This window comes from Dendrobium catenatum, unplaced genomic scaffold, assembly GCF_001605985.2.
Source record: "Dendrobium catenatum unplaced genomic scaffold, ASM160598v2 fragScaff_scaffold_1024, whole genome shotgun sequence".
Lineage (NCBI taxonomy): Eukaryota > Viridiplantae > Streptophyta > Magnoliopsida > Asparagales > Orchidaceae > Dendrobium > Dendrobium catenatum.
The window spans coordinates 2,019,058-2,035,251 of NW_021319486.1; the positions used below are offsets into that span (position 1 = coordinate 2,019,058).

The window sequence follows — 16,194 nt, forward strand, 5'->3', positions numbered from 1 at the left end:
TCCGGTGTGTTCTTTCTTATTATTTTCTTCCGCAGTTAATTTCCGCATTTGGTTTTCTTTGTGGTGATTTTGGTTTGAGTTTTATCTTTGGTTTTAAAGTTATCCAATTCACCTCTCTCTTTGTTAGCCTTGGGCTGTTCATAAAGGCTTAACATCCCTAACGAACTTTCAAGTGCCATCTGAGCACTTTCAGTAGAGACTATGAGAACATATGAAACCACAACTATGGGGCCTGTTTAAGGCCATAAATAGCTTTCCAAAGTAGGCAAACAATGTTTAGGTGTTGGGACTCTTCAAATCTTCTTGGTTTTTTTATGTAGATTTTGTCCTTTAGAGTTTCATGGTGAAACATGTTTTGAACCTGCCATTATTTGTTGAGAGCTATGATCAGTAGTGCTCGGATAATGGGAAATTTAGCTACTGGGCTGAAAGTCTATGGGTAGTTTATTCCATATTTTTGTTTATGGCCTTGAGAAACTAGACACGCTTTGTGGCGAGCAATTTATCCATTGTCATGTAGTTTGGTATGGTAGGTCCATTTACAACCCATGATAGATGTATTAGGTGGTGGTGGGATGAGATCCCATGTTCCCCGTTGTTGAAGTGCAAGAAATTCGGTTGCCTAGCCTGCCTCCAATGTGGATGTTTGGATGCTTCCAGGTAGGTAGTTAAGTCGAGTGAGTTGTAGTAGTCGGGATTGGAATGTTGATGAAGGACATTGAGTATTGTGTGTGGTTTTAATGAGCCAGTACGAAGTTTGGTGACCATTAGATGGAGTGATGTATGGGCTGGTGGGATTGAGGTTGATGAAGTAGAAGGTATATGAGATGCTTGGATGGGTTCATTGGGTGCTAGAGTGGAAGGAGTGTTTTGAGCCGACGGCGTTGGGATTACTGGAGTGGGTAATGGCGTTGTGGTGGTGTTGGAGGTGGATGAAGGGTTAAGGAGGAATGAATTATAATGAGGTTGATCATGATTGATGGAGGGAGGTTATGGTTGTTGGAATGGAAAATTGGACTCATCAAAGATGACGTGTCTAGAAATGATAATTTTGTTGTTTGTAGGATTGAGACATTTGTATCCTTTATGAGATGGGGAGTATCAAAGGAATACACATGGGATGGATTGTGGAGTAAGGTGAAGGAAGCCATGGATGATATTGTAGCTCATTGCACACACTGAATACATACGATATGCAATAAGAAGAAGATGGAGATTGTATAATACAATAGCTCATTGCACACACCGAATACATACGGTAGGTATATATGCCTTTGCAGGTGTGCATGAGTGATTCATCTATTATGTTACTAATGAGCGGCTGAGATCAAGTCTGCATGTAAAGTGGCATCTGCTCTTTCTATTTTGCTTTTAATAAGCTTATAAAGCTAAACCATTTACAGTACTCGTAATCTTTTATCATCTCCCCTCTATATTTCTTTTAATACTTTTCTACTAGACAAACTCCAATGGTATAACATGAATTGGAATAAAGTCTCCATCAATTTAATAACCCAAATCAAACGCTGACCCTCTACTTAGAATTTTTTTCTTATTGACCCGGAAGGAACTCTAATTCCATTGGCTTAGCATTACCAATTCCTCTTATTTATATAAACACTAATTAAATTTAAGGGTCACTATTAAATTTAAGAGGAAAGTACATACATATCATAAATTTTTTGTATATATATATATATATATATACTAAATTTTGAAATCGCATAAAAAATCACTTATATTAATTTATTTCATATAAAATATATTTGTTCATGCATAATTTTATTTAATTTAAAAGCTAAAGTAGTACATATCAATATATAAAAATTTTGTAAAATATATGCAAATTCTCCTAAATTTAATTTTGCATATTTAAATAAAATTTCCAATTTCTAGTTTATTTTCTTTTTTTTATTATTATTATTGAAGGAATCCATTTGGTTAGCAGTGGCAACGAATTTAAGTTCCCATGACACGAAACACAAATCAATCTTAGCAAACACCATTTGAACCCTTACAAACGTTACCCTGTACAACGTGTTTTGGGTACTATAAAATCTTTATACATAAAATATATAATCCTGATCTAAATTAAAAGTGCAATAAAGAACAGAGAAAAAAGAAAATAAAAATACAGAGATTGGACTACATGCCCTGCCCTTGACTACAATTCACGTATGAACTTTGCGGGGGAAGCAAACACAATACTGCTGCAAGGCTCAAAGAATAACGAAACAATAGATGACATCTCCCCTCAAACGCCAACATCCTACTTGTTCGAATTGCTGCTCGTGGCATTCGGCTTAGAATCTGGGTTATCACTTTTGTCCGTATCAGAGTTATCTCGCTGGGAGTCTATTTCACTGCTTCCAGCCCGGTTCCTTCGATGCCTCCTGTCCTGTCAATTAGAATAACATATGATACCTAATGTTGTAACAATATAACAATATATGTCCCAAAAAACAATATAACAATATTCCATTGCTAGAACATTGAACGGTGGGTTCGGGAGCGCTGCGAGAATGATCTCTAGTTTTTCAATTTTCATAAGCTCTTACCTAACAAAGGCTCCTCCCATAATTTATGACCTCTCAGGGCAGAATTTGGCTGAAATGGAATTATGATCATGTCAACTTCACTTCCATCCTCTCTACCTCTCAGTTTATCCATGGGAAACTCAAATTTGATTGGAACTAAAACTTTTATGCTCACAGCAGTTTACGCCTCGAATTCCTATGGTGAAAATCTAGTTTATGTAACTCCTTAAGAGCTATTAATTCTCGAGTTTATAATCTTAAGATTCCTTGCCGTATTCTGGGAGACTTTAGCTGTAGTAGATTCTCTCAAGATAAAGTGGGGGTAAATAATAAGTTATGGGAGTTGAACAATATGATTTTTTATACAAACTTGAACGAGTTGGCTTCTGTGGGTTGGCTTTTTTGTGGCTCAACCAAAGATCGGAGAACCTTATACACATTAAAGTAAACAGGGTGCTTATTAATGAGGATTGGCTGGATCACTTCACTAGCTCCTATAAAGTGGAATCTCCCAATTGCTCAGATCATTCACCCATGATTATTCTCACCACTTCCGACTGCAAATTAAATCATCGTTTCCTATTTAAAAACTACATAAGCAACTTTTCTCAATTTTGGGAAGTTTTACTCCAGGATTGTTTGGTTGGATGAAAAGTTAATGCAATGCATAAAAAATGCTTTGCTTTTTAACTATTTGGTGTTTGGTTGGCCACAGAGGTAAAATAATTTCGCAGTGTATTCAGAATTCCCACCTTAATTCATTTTTGGCGTAAAGTAAACCCACTCAAAATCAAGCAAGAAAGGAATTCATAGGACAGTATCTTATTTGGCACCTTCATTTCTACTCGACATCACTCTTTAGGAGGCGTCCACAATTTGATTTTCATCTTCTATATTTCTCCGTTGTTGTTCGACTTCATTGCTTGCATGCGGAGTCGATTCTTTGGCTCTTCCAGTTTTGTTTGACTTCGCTCAAAATTGACGAAGCCGGCCGTTGCTACAAATAGCGCGGAGAATCTCTGCTCCAACTTTGCCATTCGCCTCCGGGACGACCGCCCTGAATTCCATTTATCTCCACCAGACGATTCTTCTGATTCGCTCGTATCTGCTTCGAAGCAGTGGATGAAGCTAGCTTGATCGAAGCGGCAACCTGGATGAGACGCTCCTTTGCTCCAAGGTATACCTTTACATTTCTAAGCAATGCAATGTACGTCACTCCGTACAGAAACCTTGAGCCGCAGGATGGCCGGACCACCCCATGCAGGAACCTGTAGCTGCAAGGTGTGTCTTATGTGTTTGATCGATTGTGCGACTTCAATATGGAAAATAAATTTAATTTGGGAATATGCACACTAGTTGCTCAATTGAATATCTCATCCAAATGGCCTCTGATTTTAGTTTACTCTACATACACCCAGCCAAACATAAAAAATAGTTCCCCTGCATTCACTTTACAGATAACCAAATAGCCCAATTATTTACTTTACACTAGACTCACTTTACAGCCAACCAAACAGCCCCATAGTGTCTTTATTGAACCCCATAATGGGGACCCTATACATTATCTTTACTCCTTTTTAAGCAAGCTCAAATCTAGAATCAGGAAAGTGGATTGATGCTCCTATAATCTTCTCATCAAATCTTTGAAGTTCCGAGAATTCCAACAGGGTGCATGCTTTTTAAGCATCTGTCATTTGATCCCCTAAATCCTCAACTTAATGCATTGGCTAAAATTTTGGGAGATAAGCTTTCCAACGATAGTGCTGATTGGGCCTCTTGGGTTATTCAAAGAGGCAGATCTAAGTGGTTAAACAAAGGAGAAGACCTTAAATTTCCTTATGGCAAGATTAAGGGAAGGAGAAACCACAACTATATCAAGGAGATTATCACTAATCAATGAACATTTACTTCCACCCATGATATTGCTCTCATTGCAACTTCAAAATTAAATCCCTCTCTGACTGGGAGACTTCAATATCTCAGATTTAACATATGAAATACCATTGGATACTAGATTAGGGGAGCAATGTTACCTAAAGCCTGCATTAAATTCATCAACAAGGTAAGTGCTAGATTTCTTTTCATTGGTGATATTAATGAGAAAACGACTCATCTGATTGCATTAAAGAATACTTGCAAACCTCTACGGTATGGGGGCTTTAATATTCCTGCTCTCAATGATATTGTTTTCGCCTACAATTGTGGCATAGTTTGGAGATTCCTTCACAACAATTCTATTCTCACTAATTGGTGGCAACGTTTAAAATTGCGCAATAAAAGGCGCGTCTCAGCGCATTTTCGACCAATTAAGCCTCAAAGCCTACGCAATAAGTTTAGTTTATGAGGCTTACGCCTCAAGTTTACTGAGGCGCGCCTCTCGCCTCATATATTTAAGCGTCGCCTTTTTAAAATTTAACCTAATTTTATCTTTTTTTTTTTTCAATTCGGACCGCCACCACTTGGCCGACGTGGCGCGCCTAGTGAAATGTCGACGTGGCATCACATGTTAAACCGCTTGTAAAGGTGCGATGGCGAGTCGGACGTTCCGATTTTCAAGTTACAGTAAATCTTTGAATTTCAAGCATTCAGCCCGCAGGAATTCAAGCATTCTTCACTGCAGTTTGCTTCTAAGTGGCGTCACCCCCAAAGAAAAAGGGTATATTAATGCTATGTTTCTGTTTCGTAATGCCGTATATTTGTGGTTGCTATGCGTTCGCCGTTCAAGGCTGCTGAAAGAGTGACTTTCCGATTTATATGCTAAATTCTATGTCATACGCATGGCTTCCTCGAAACTTTTTAATGTTTGATAGCTGTGATGGCCACTCGTGTTTTCTCTGTATTTGTATTGGGTCGTTGAGTGTCGTTTATATGTTTATATAGGTGATTCTTTTAGATATGTATTTATGGAAATTTGAAACGCACTAAAACCTAACAGCAAATTTTAACACCATCGAGTAAATATGCGTAGGCTGTGCGTCACGCAATGCATTCTTTTGTGCGTACACAATGGCATACATGTTGCGTACTTCAGTGCTTAAACTCTGCGTACTTTATGCGTGCGTATAATTTGTTGTATGTTTCCTGCACTTGTGTGTGTGATGTGTGCGTAATATATGCGTATGTTGTGAGTACACTGTGCGTAACCAGTTGCTTATATTTTCTGCGTATAGTTGTGCGTGTTTTGTGCGTATCTCATTTACTTATTTTTAATCTAATCATTTTTTACAATTTTCAGATATATGTTCGCCCAATTACCTATAGATGTTATGTTTCTTCGTTTCGAATAATCTGTGATAACTTTGCTCGGCAAATTACTCCTGAGTCAAGGACATATTGAAAGCATTTAAAGATGAATACAGTTTTGGAATTTCCTGGGTTTGAGCAAAATGTCCCTCTTATTTTGAGCTGATCTCAAGGTGGGACATTTCAAAACAATGCTTTGTTATAAAAGGTCAACCCATTCCTTTCACTGGCTGATGAAGTGGCCCTTCTTACTGGTCTGCCAAATAAAGGAGAATAAATATCCTGCGCCATTCCTTAGCACATTACTTCAGTTACATCAACGGAAATAAGGAATGACATGACGGAGTGAAGAAGCAAACCCCCCCCGGAGACTATGTTAAGAACGTTTATCATGTATTTATTTTCAATTTACTTTTCTTCAACTTAACACTTCTTCAAAACGCCCTCGGTTGATCAAAGAATAGCAAATAATCCAGATGTTTTTTTGTCAAATAAACTGGGCTAGGTTCAATTAGGGAGTTTTTATGTTGGAGAGTTTAATAGGCAGCCTCCAAGATTTTAAATAAGAAGCCAGCAGGTTACATCAACGGTTTTGTACCTCTGCTAATTGTGAGTGCTAAGTGCTAACTGGCTAAATTCATATCAAAATTTTATTGGCTCAATATGAGTGTTAAAATTTTCTTTCATCTTATGGGCAGATTTGGTTCTTGGAGCATACTACTATTCTCATGCTCCCTATGTATGTCTGACAAAAGGCCCCGTTTTCTCGAAGGGCTGATGATATTGTTATACTACAGAGGTGATCACTAACTTATTTGCTAATATAAGGAAAAGTCAGATTTTGTAATGTCTACAGCAGTTTCCCAGGAAGAAATGGATATGGTTAATGTCGAGAAATATCCACCAGACTGCCTACAATCCCTGATTCCCACTCATATCGAGCATATCCACCCATCAAAAAACAACCCCCCTAATCTCCCCATCATACCCCACCTCCTCAGCAAGACCCCACCAATCTCCTTAGTAACGCACATTTAAGTTTTTCTGGCTGAATGCACTTCAGTCTATACAGAAACAATCATGAAATCCTGCACAAGAAACATGCACAAAAACTTTTTTTGAGAATTTGAAAGCAGGCTAGCATGAAAGTTTGAAGATCTTACTGAGAGAGTTGGAGTTATTGAGGTCAAGCTCAATAATTATTATTGATCAGAGCAAAGTAGTTCCTTAGAAAAGATCTATTAGCTTACTCTTCATCTTCCAATAAGAGACAGAGATCAGATATCCACACCACACAGCCCCCAATGAACAAAATGAGGCCAATCCCAGCAAAAGATCCAATCCTACCAAAAGATCCAATCCCAACAAATGAGCCAGTCCCAAGCAGAAATGCAACTTGTTCCATATACAAACCAAATGAACCAATACCAGTAGATAACATTCAAATAAAACCTGTAACTTATGTTTATGCCAGCTGAAATAAAAAAATTAAAGAGGACTTATGTGTTTGACTTCTGAGAAGAGAAAATTTTGTGCTAAAAATGATTTGCAAAAGTACTCTAAAAGGTAAAAAATTACAACCTTTTTTTTGTTTGAAGATCTATATGCATATGATATGCGTGTTGTATGCGTATGATATGCGTGGGTTATGCTTATTATATACGTGTGGTATGCGTATGATATGCGTGTGTTATGAGTATGATATGCGTGGGTTTATGCTTATGAAATGCGTATTTTATATATTTATTTTTTTTTTGCAGGGATGATAGTATCGTGTTTGTTATTAACATTCTTATTTCTAGATCTGAGATTGATGAGGTTATTAAGCGAACAGTTATTTAGGCAATGAACATGTAGATATTTTTGTCTATCTCTTAGATGAAAGTGTAACCTTATGCCAGTACAAGTACCTATAAATTCTATACATCTCTCAAATCTATTGGTTAGCTAACTTAGTATTCAATTTATCAGTTTAACTTTAGATAAGTAACTTAATATACTCATTCTTAGTTCTTACATTTACTACTTACACTTGCAGAATAACAAAGGAATGGAAGAATTATCCAAATTGCAAAATCGAACCAACATAACCGATTTTTCTGTTACTTCAAACAACATTTTATTACAACCATCATTGACTCCGATCACAATTACCCTCTGGTTGGTTTGCTGAAAGAAAAAAAGTGGAAAATTTTATGACTCATTGGACCACCGCGTCAAAGAGCATAGGCTTGTTGTTCCAAAATCGTAAGTGTTAGTCTGTTAGATACCTTAGGTCATTTAGATGAACATAACTCTTTCAAATTTTAAAAAAATTTACAGAACTAATCCTTGCTCTACGTATATTTCAAGTTAAAGCCCTATTTCTGACCACGAAAGTAGCTTTTGATAGTGATATAGAAAATGGAAGCTTTCCTACCATTAAAGGAATAAAACCGCATAAAACACAGAACTCTTTTGATTGTGGAATGTTGTCTTTAAATATATGGAAAGAATAATTCTTGAAGGCAACACTGATTTGACTGATAGTACAAATTGGCAACACACATGCCAAAGTATAGGACAGAATTTGCTAGAAACATGAAATGGTATGAATGACTATTGTAAAACGTTGTCAAAATGATAATTTTTCATTCTGTGTATAAATGTTTTTCATTTGATTCTGTGTATAAATATTTATTTAAATATAGTACGCATAACGAACGCATAAAATACGGCTAATGAACTCGCAACATATGTATTACGAACGCATAGAGTACGCATAACGGCACGCATGATGACACGCAGACATAAGCAGTAATTTTTATTTTCAAAATTCTATTATATTATTATGAGCCTTTAGACAGGTATGTGTGAATGACTAGTATGTGTTGGGAGGATAATAGGGTAGATTGATTTTTTATGAGCATTTATTACTTACTAGAACGCACAACGAAAAATTTACATATTAAACATAGAACGCACAACGAACGCATAAAATACGCATAATGAACTCGTAAAATACGCATTACGAACGCATACCGTACGCATAACGGACGCATGATACACGCACACATAAGCAGTAAATTTTATTCATAAAATTCTATTAAATATTTTAATTAATATATATCTTTGTTTGTAAGTTACTTACATTAAAATGATGAAGAAATAAGGAATATGAATATATGATGTTTATGGCTCTTGTTAGATTTGTATGATTTCATTTTCTAATCTTGAACATGATACTTGAACAAGTACAAATGGTTTATGGCTCTTGTTGGATTGTATTTAGGGAAGAGGAATAAGGAATATGATGTTTGTTTGGAAGTTTGTGTTTGGCAATTTCGTTCAAAGATTAGTGTTTGAATTTCTTATTTGTTTTAAAGCAAAAAATAATAATTTTATAAATGATTTTGAAATGTTTTTTACATAGTACGCACAACGAACGCATAAAATACGCATAACATACGCTTAAGGCACGCACAACAAACGCATAAATTACGCATTTAGTACGCATAAAACACGCACACATTCTATTAAATATTTTTGATTACTTACATTTAGTATGGAGTATGGACTGAGGGGCCGTGACATGAATAATAATTTTCGTTAGCTGTGGACTGACGGGTGGCAGATATGGTTGGGAGGATAATAGGGTAGGTTGAATTTTTATGAGCCTTTATTTACAATTTATTACTTACTATTGCTCAACATTAAATTTTTCACTATATAATGCGGGAACGTTTGCCTTATGGCAAAGTGTCAAAGCAAGCTTCTCTTGTAAAAAATCTTACCTTCTGTTGTCCAATATAAATAATCTTTGACAACCAAGCTTTCCATTCATTACTACGATATTTATCCTCCTCCCATGAAATTGATGCCAATAACTTGTAAACTTAAACCTCTCTAACCTGACCAGGTTTCTGTTAACAAGTTATTGGCATCAGGAACATGGGAGGAGGATAAGTATCGCAGTGATGGAGGGAAGGCTTGGTTGTCAAGGTGATTTATATTGGACAAGACATCAATCATAATTCCTGTAGGAAAGTTGATGTTGTTGTCTTGTTGAAGATGTACATTAGGGTCTCTTGTAAAATTGTATTTGTTATAAATGTTCTTTTAATTTGTTCTTATATTTTTTATATTGTACATAGTCATTAAATGTTCTTTTTTTTGTATTTAAAGATGTACATTAAATGTTCTTTTTTCTCTTTGACTTTATCTTTCATTAAAAATACGCAATGTTGACGCAGAGACCACGCACAAAAAACGTATGGTGAACGCATAGTTTACCAATATATAACGCATAAGATACGCATAATGTACGCACAATAAAATAATTAACACTCCTGGTACTCAAACAATACCTAGAAAATCATGTTTTATTAACTACTACTACAAAATCATACATTAAATTACATCTGCTCCAAAACACGCAATATGCACGTAGGGTGTACGCACAAAATACGCATAAATACGCATAGAGTACGCAGTGTTCTGCTTTATCGACGGCTCGACATTATATAATACTGAACACATCCAGCCCGCATATTAAACCCTAAACTTATTTGCTTGGAGGTTTCTTCTACTGCGAGACTGCGAGTTGGGTTGCTGTCTTCTCCGTCCGACCAGCGTACGCTTCTGTCCGAGCCTCCGAGGCTGCTGTCTCCTCCGACCTGCATCAGGTCATATAAAAGATTAGTAAGAACTCGTTTGCTTCCTAAAATTTCTCTCAATCAGGATGGTCAAAAATAAGGATAAGGCTGCATCAGGTCATAGAAAAGATCCAGCATGGAAATATAGCACTCAGGTGGATGTAGGAGGAAGTGATAAAACATATGTCTATCTGAAATGCAATTACTGTGATAAAGTTGTGAAAGGTGGTGTGACTAGGATGAAGGAACACCTTTCAGGCTCTCACAAGAATGTTGCTCCATGCTCCAAAGTTCCTGATGCTGTAAGGGAAGAGATAAAGTCATACATGAATAAGTCTATCACATCAAAACATCTTGCACAGAAGCAATTTGAGGATAGAGTTGATGCTGGATCTTACTACGGGAGTGAGCGCAGCGTCAGGGATTCATCTTCTTCTATGAAGCCCATTTCATCTAGGGGTGCTAGAGGGCCTATGGATCATTATATGGTTGACACATCAGAGGATAGGCCTTCTACTACACAGAAGATGGCCCCAGAAAATGCAAGAGAGGCGCGGAGAGAGTGTGTAAGGATATAGGCAGATTCTTCTACGAAAATGCAATTTCATTTAATGTTGCAACATCACCTGCTTATTACAACATGATTCGTTCAGTTGGAGCATTTGGGAGAGGGTTCAAACCTCCAACCATGTATGATTTAAGAACATGGATTTTGAAGGAGTTGGAAAGCACTGATAAAAGCATTGAAGAAATTAAGAAGACTTGGGCCCAAACAGGAGTAACAATTATGTCAGATGGGTGGTCTGATATCAAACATAGAAGTCTGATCAACATCCTCATTAATAATCCTTATGGTACTGTGTTTTTAAGGTCAATTGAAGCATCTGACCAGGTCAAAGATGCTGAGTTCATATTTAGATTATTAGATAGCATTGTTGAAGAGATTGGAGAACATTTGGTTGTACAAATTGTGACAGATAATGCAAGTTCTTATAAGGCTGCAGGTAATAAACTTATGGAGAAGAGGAAACATTTGTATTGGACTCCATGTGCTGCACATTGCATAGATCTGATTCTTGAGAAGCTTGGGGATCTACCTCAACATAAAAATGCACTCACTAAAGCCAAAAAAATAACCAAGTTTATTTACAACCACTCTTGGATTCTAGCTCTTATGAGAAAGTTTTCGAAGAAAGAAATTCTAAGGCCAGCCGCAACAAGATTTGCCACCGCATACTTGACCTTAGAGAGCATGCTGGATGCCAGACAACCTTTAGAGGCTATGTTCACATCTACACAGTGGTTGAGTTGTGCTTGGGCGAAGAAGGCTGAGGGAAAAGAGATTAGAAAGATTGTTTTAAATGACAGATTTTGGCAAAGTGTCTTATATGCCATTACAACCACTAGACCTTTGGTTCATGTTTTAAGGATGGTGGATGCTGAGAAGAAGCCTGCAATGGGTTTCATCTACAATGCTATGGATGAAGCCAAAGAGATGATTGCCTCCAACTTAGGAGGCAGTGAGGGAAGCTTTAGGGAAATTTGGAATATTATTGATGATAGGTGGGAACTACAGCTTCACCGACACTTGCCTGCCGCTGGCTACTACCTAAACCCTCAGTATCAATATGCAGAGAACAAGTCTACAAACCCTGAAATAAAGTTGGGATTATATCATTGCATGGATCGTCTAATAAGTGATGCAACTGAAAGATCAAATGCTGACTTGCAATTGGTACCTTTTAGGAACAAAGAAGGTTTTTTTGGATTACAACAAGCAAAAGATACAATTGCCAAACGATCTCCAGTTGAGTGGTGGATTCAATTTGGTGATGGGACTCCAGAATTACAACGTTTTGCTGTGAAAGTTTTGGGCTTGACATGCTCTTCATCTGGCTGTGAAAGGAATTGGAGTACCTACAACCAAGTGCATACAAAGAGGAGAAATCGCTTGTCGACATTGAGGATGAACTCACTGGTGTATATTATGTATAATAAGAGACTCAGATAGAAATTTGAAGAAGAAAGGAATAATAAGTGATGAAGATCCTTTGCTTTGTGGTGATGTGGCATCTGATGATGAGTGGTTTGTAGATGATGAAGTTGAAGTGATGCCGTCTGAATTACAAGATGAAGATTTAAATGTTGATTTCTTTGATGGTCTTAAAGCATCTACATTCATCACAACTCAAGAACAAATCAAAAAAGGTATATAAATAATATAGTTTTCTTTTCTTAAACTTTTATTAATGTATTACACTATTATTCATTATGATATTGTTAAAAAATATTTACTATTTAGGGAAGAGGAAGATAACTAATAATGAGGAAGAAGAAGCTGATTGGGAGATATTGGACTCTATAGGAGAGGGGGAATAGGAGAGAGCAGCTCATCATAATGATGATTCAAATGAAGACCCCCTTAGTGATGACTAATGAGTGATGATAATGCTGATGACTAGTGAGTTCTTAACTTCTTATGTGATATGTTAATGTCATTGCTATTTATCTTGTGCATTTTTATGTTTTATATATTATTTACTCATTAGTATATACAAAATTTATTATTTTATGTTTACGCAATTTTTTGATTTTGAGGCTTACGCCTCAAATCGCCTTGAGGCTTACGCCTCGCCTCACGAACGAAAAACGCCTCAACACCCGAATACGCAATTTTAAACCTTGATTGGTGGAAATACAAATATATCTGTGTGGAATCATAAGTTTGGGTCCTGCACATTATTATGGAAAAATATTTTTAAAACACCAAGCATTATTAAGCCACACCTTTATTTCTTTAGAAATGTAGCTAGTAAATTTTCTACTTTGTGGGATCCGTAGCTTCATGGGAACTACATGAAGAAATCCCCTAATACTCATCTTGTTGCAGCTTCTGAATATTTATTTACCTCAAATATTACTACTAACGGTTCCTGGTGAATCCCATCAGAGTGGCCAATGGCTGTTACTGCTCTTATCTCCTCGGTTGACAATCATGATAGCAGCCATGGCAGGTTCGTTGACGGAACTTAACTAATCCTTCCTTAAAAAAAATTCATGATGTTTCTTATGATAACTATTCTCCTGTTGCCTGGTTTAAAAACATATTGCATGATAAATACTCCCTGAGATTTTCTGTTTACGCTTAGTTGGCTACATGTGGTGGACTTAGCTGATGTTTTGATTAAAAGGAACTTGCTGGTAAATCCTACCTGTCCCCTCTGCTTTGCTTACCCTAAAATGTTTCCCCCACCTATTCTTTGAATGTGAATTTTCATTCAAAGTTGTCACTGGAATCATCCCTTCCCACTCAACATTTCTGCTTAGGTGAAACATTCATCAAGCATTCGAATTTATATTTGGTCGCTACAAGGACTCCAAAAATGCTACTAATGCATATAAGCTTTGCCTTGTGTTGCTCTCTATATTTCATTTGGAGAGAAAGAAATGGTAGAAGAATTGGATCTGAGATTAAATGTGCTTTCACGGTTTGGCATCACATTGAAAAGGCAATTTTGGTTAAGATCAAGAAATTGAAGGATTTTGAGTCTTCTGGAGCTCTTTCCTTGAATGTGGGAAGTATATCATTTCTGACTTCATGATGAACTGGACTATGATGAAGAATTTATTTGTGGGCCTGTTGACAGATTTTGCAGCTTCCCTCTTGGACGGTCATCTTTAGCAACCGGGGGAATTTACTATTTTTGAGCATTCTGACTGCTATGAAATCTTAATTGGTTGTCGCATTTAATTCTTCTGAGTCCATATTTTTGACAGGAATCAGCTTTATTCCTTTTGGCAACTCTTCAGGCATATTTCAGTTATGTTAGTTCTGTTTTTCTGGGAATGTTTGTGTTGACCTGCTGAAATGAAACAAAAAAAGGGAAATTTCAAATCTTACCTACTCCCCGTCGAGGCCACGACGCACGTCGTGCACGACTTCCTCCCACGTCGCTGGCAGAACGCACGATCGAGCTCGGCATTAAAACGAGACAGAGCTCTTCATTCGCGCTTGCTGGCTTTCTCCGTTCTCCCCTGGACTCCCGATCCCGCTCCTCTCCGAGCTCTTACGCACACGACCCCGAGCTCTTCTCCACTCGATATCTCCTCCGGCTTCCCCATCCGACGGCTCTCCTTCCTGTTGAATCGGAAGCTCGACATTTTGATCGGAAGAGGAATGGGAGCTCGCCTGCTATGAAGGGACCTTCTCCCTTTCGTGCTGCTGCCTCGGCACCTTCGTGGCTGTTTGAAGTCGCTCCCTTCAACGACTTTCCCTTGCCGTCGGCTCGGAAGTCACGACATTTTGATCTAAAGCAACAACAGGAGCTCACTGGCGTGAAGTTAACTTCCTCCCTTTAGCGTCACTTCTCCGACTCCTTTCTTGCAGTTCGATCGCTCCTCCGACGTCTTCCCTTCCTGTCTGATCGGAGCAGACGACTGGAGCTCGCTCTGTGTGAGGGTAACTTTCTCCCTTTGCACATGCTTCTCGGCCAAATCCCTTAAATCCTTCAAACTGAAGCAAAAAATATATATATTTTTTATATTAATTTTAATTAATTGTAATTAATGTTAATTAATTCAGTTAATTATAATTTAATTATTTTTAATTATAATTAATTAAAATGATTTCTAATTAATTATGATTAATTAAATTTAATCATAATTGATTATGTTATTTTTTTAATTAATTATTATTAATAGTGATTAATTATAATTAATTAAATTAAATTATTATTAATTATAATTAACTAAGATTAATAAAATACAAAAATGTTTGCTTCTCCTTGCCTCGGTCCACGAGCCCCCACCGCCGGTCTCTGGGTCCCCAAAGGTATAATCCCTAAACTCAAGCTTCCGTCCTCGGCGTGTACGACGGGCCGGTAGACCACCTAAGCACGCCTTTGTTGAGCGTGGTAGGAGGGAATCCGGTCCGACGCCTACGACGAGGTAAGTAAGCGACCCTCGCCCACCTGCCTCGACATGCGTGTCGAGCCGACGGACCACCTAAGCACGTCTTTAGTGAGCGTGGTAGGAGGGAAACCGGTTTGACGCACACGACGAGGCCAGGTGAGCCTGGTGTACTCTCTTCTTTGCGTAGCCGGAATAATTCATAAGTACCCTCGAGCGGGGGGAAAGCAAACTGCTCTTTTCTTGCAACAGGTACTGAAGATCCCATGCACGCCTGTATTGCGCGTGGTGGGGATAAAGACTTTACACGGCCGCGGTGTCCTCGAAAGAGGGCACCTATCATGAACGCCTTTATTGCGCGTGGTGGGAAGGTCCAGTTTTCTCGTAGTTTTCCCCTAAACGGGGGAGACGCCAGGAGGCTGCCGAAATTTCGGGTGAATGTACGATCACACTCGGACCTGTTTGAACTCAAAAGAATAAGAGTCTGGACTCCAAAGAACAATGACTTGTGGACTTTTGAACCCAAAAGAACGAGCAGTGGAACTCATATGAACTTGAACAGTGGACTTGGGAACCTAAATCAGAACCAAAATTCAAATGATTTCTAAAGGACCAAATCAAAATAAAATAAACCAAATTGGAATCAAATTCAAATCAATTTGAACACAAAAATGAACCTGCAAATACTCCAGAAGACTTTGAATAATCATTTGAACGTACATTCGAACTCAAATTCAAAGGAAGTAATTGCGGAAGACGCTAAAATTTGACAAGACTTGGACTACAAGGGACAAAGAAACAACCTTGCACACTGAGCTCAGGAGGTTGATTCGAACTGGACTCAGACTTGAGTCAGATTCGACATCAATCAA

General features: G+C 37.7%; 1 protein-coding gene across 1 annotated transcript in view; it reads right to left on the reverse strand.

Moving 5' to 3' along the window:
- Positions 1–1,970: 1,970 nt before the first annotated feature.
- LOC110115990 (probable receptor-like protein kinase At2g42960) overlaps positions 1,971–16,194 on the reverse strand; it is a 42,637-nt gene continuing 28,413 nt past the window's right edge. Inside the window, exon 8 of the mRNA XM_020849414.2 lies at positions 1,971–2,398. Coding sequence (XP_020705073.1) covers positions 2,270–2,398 — 129 coding nt within the window. The 3' untranslated portion in view covers positions 1,971–2,269. The remainder of the gene's footprint in view (positions 2,399–16,194) is intronic.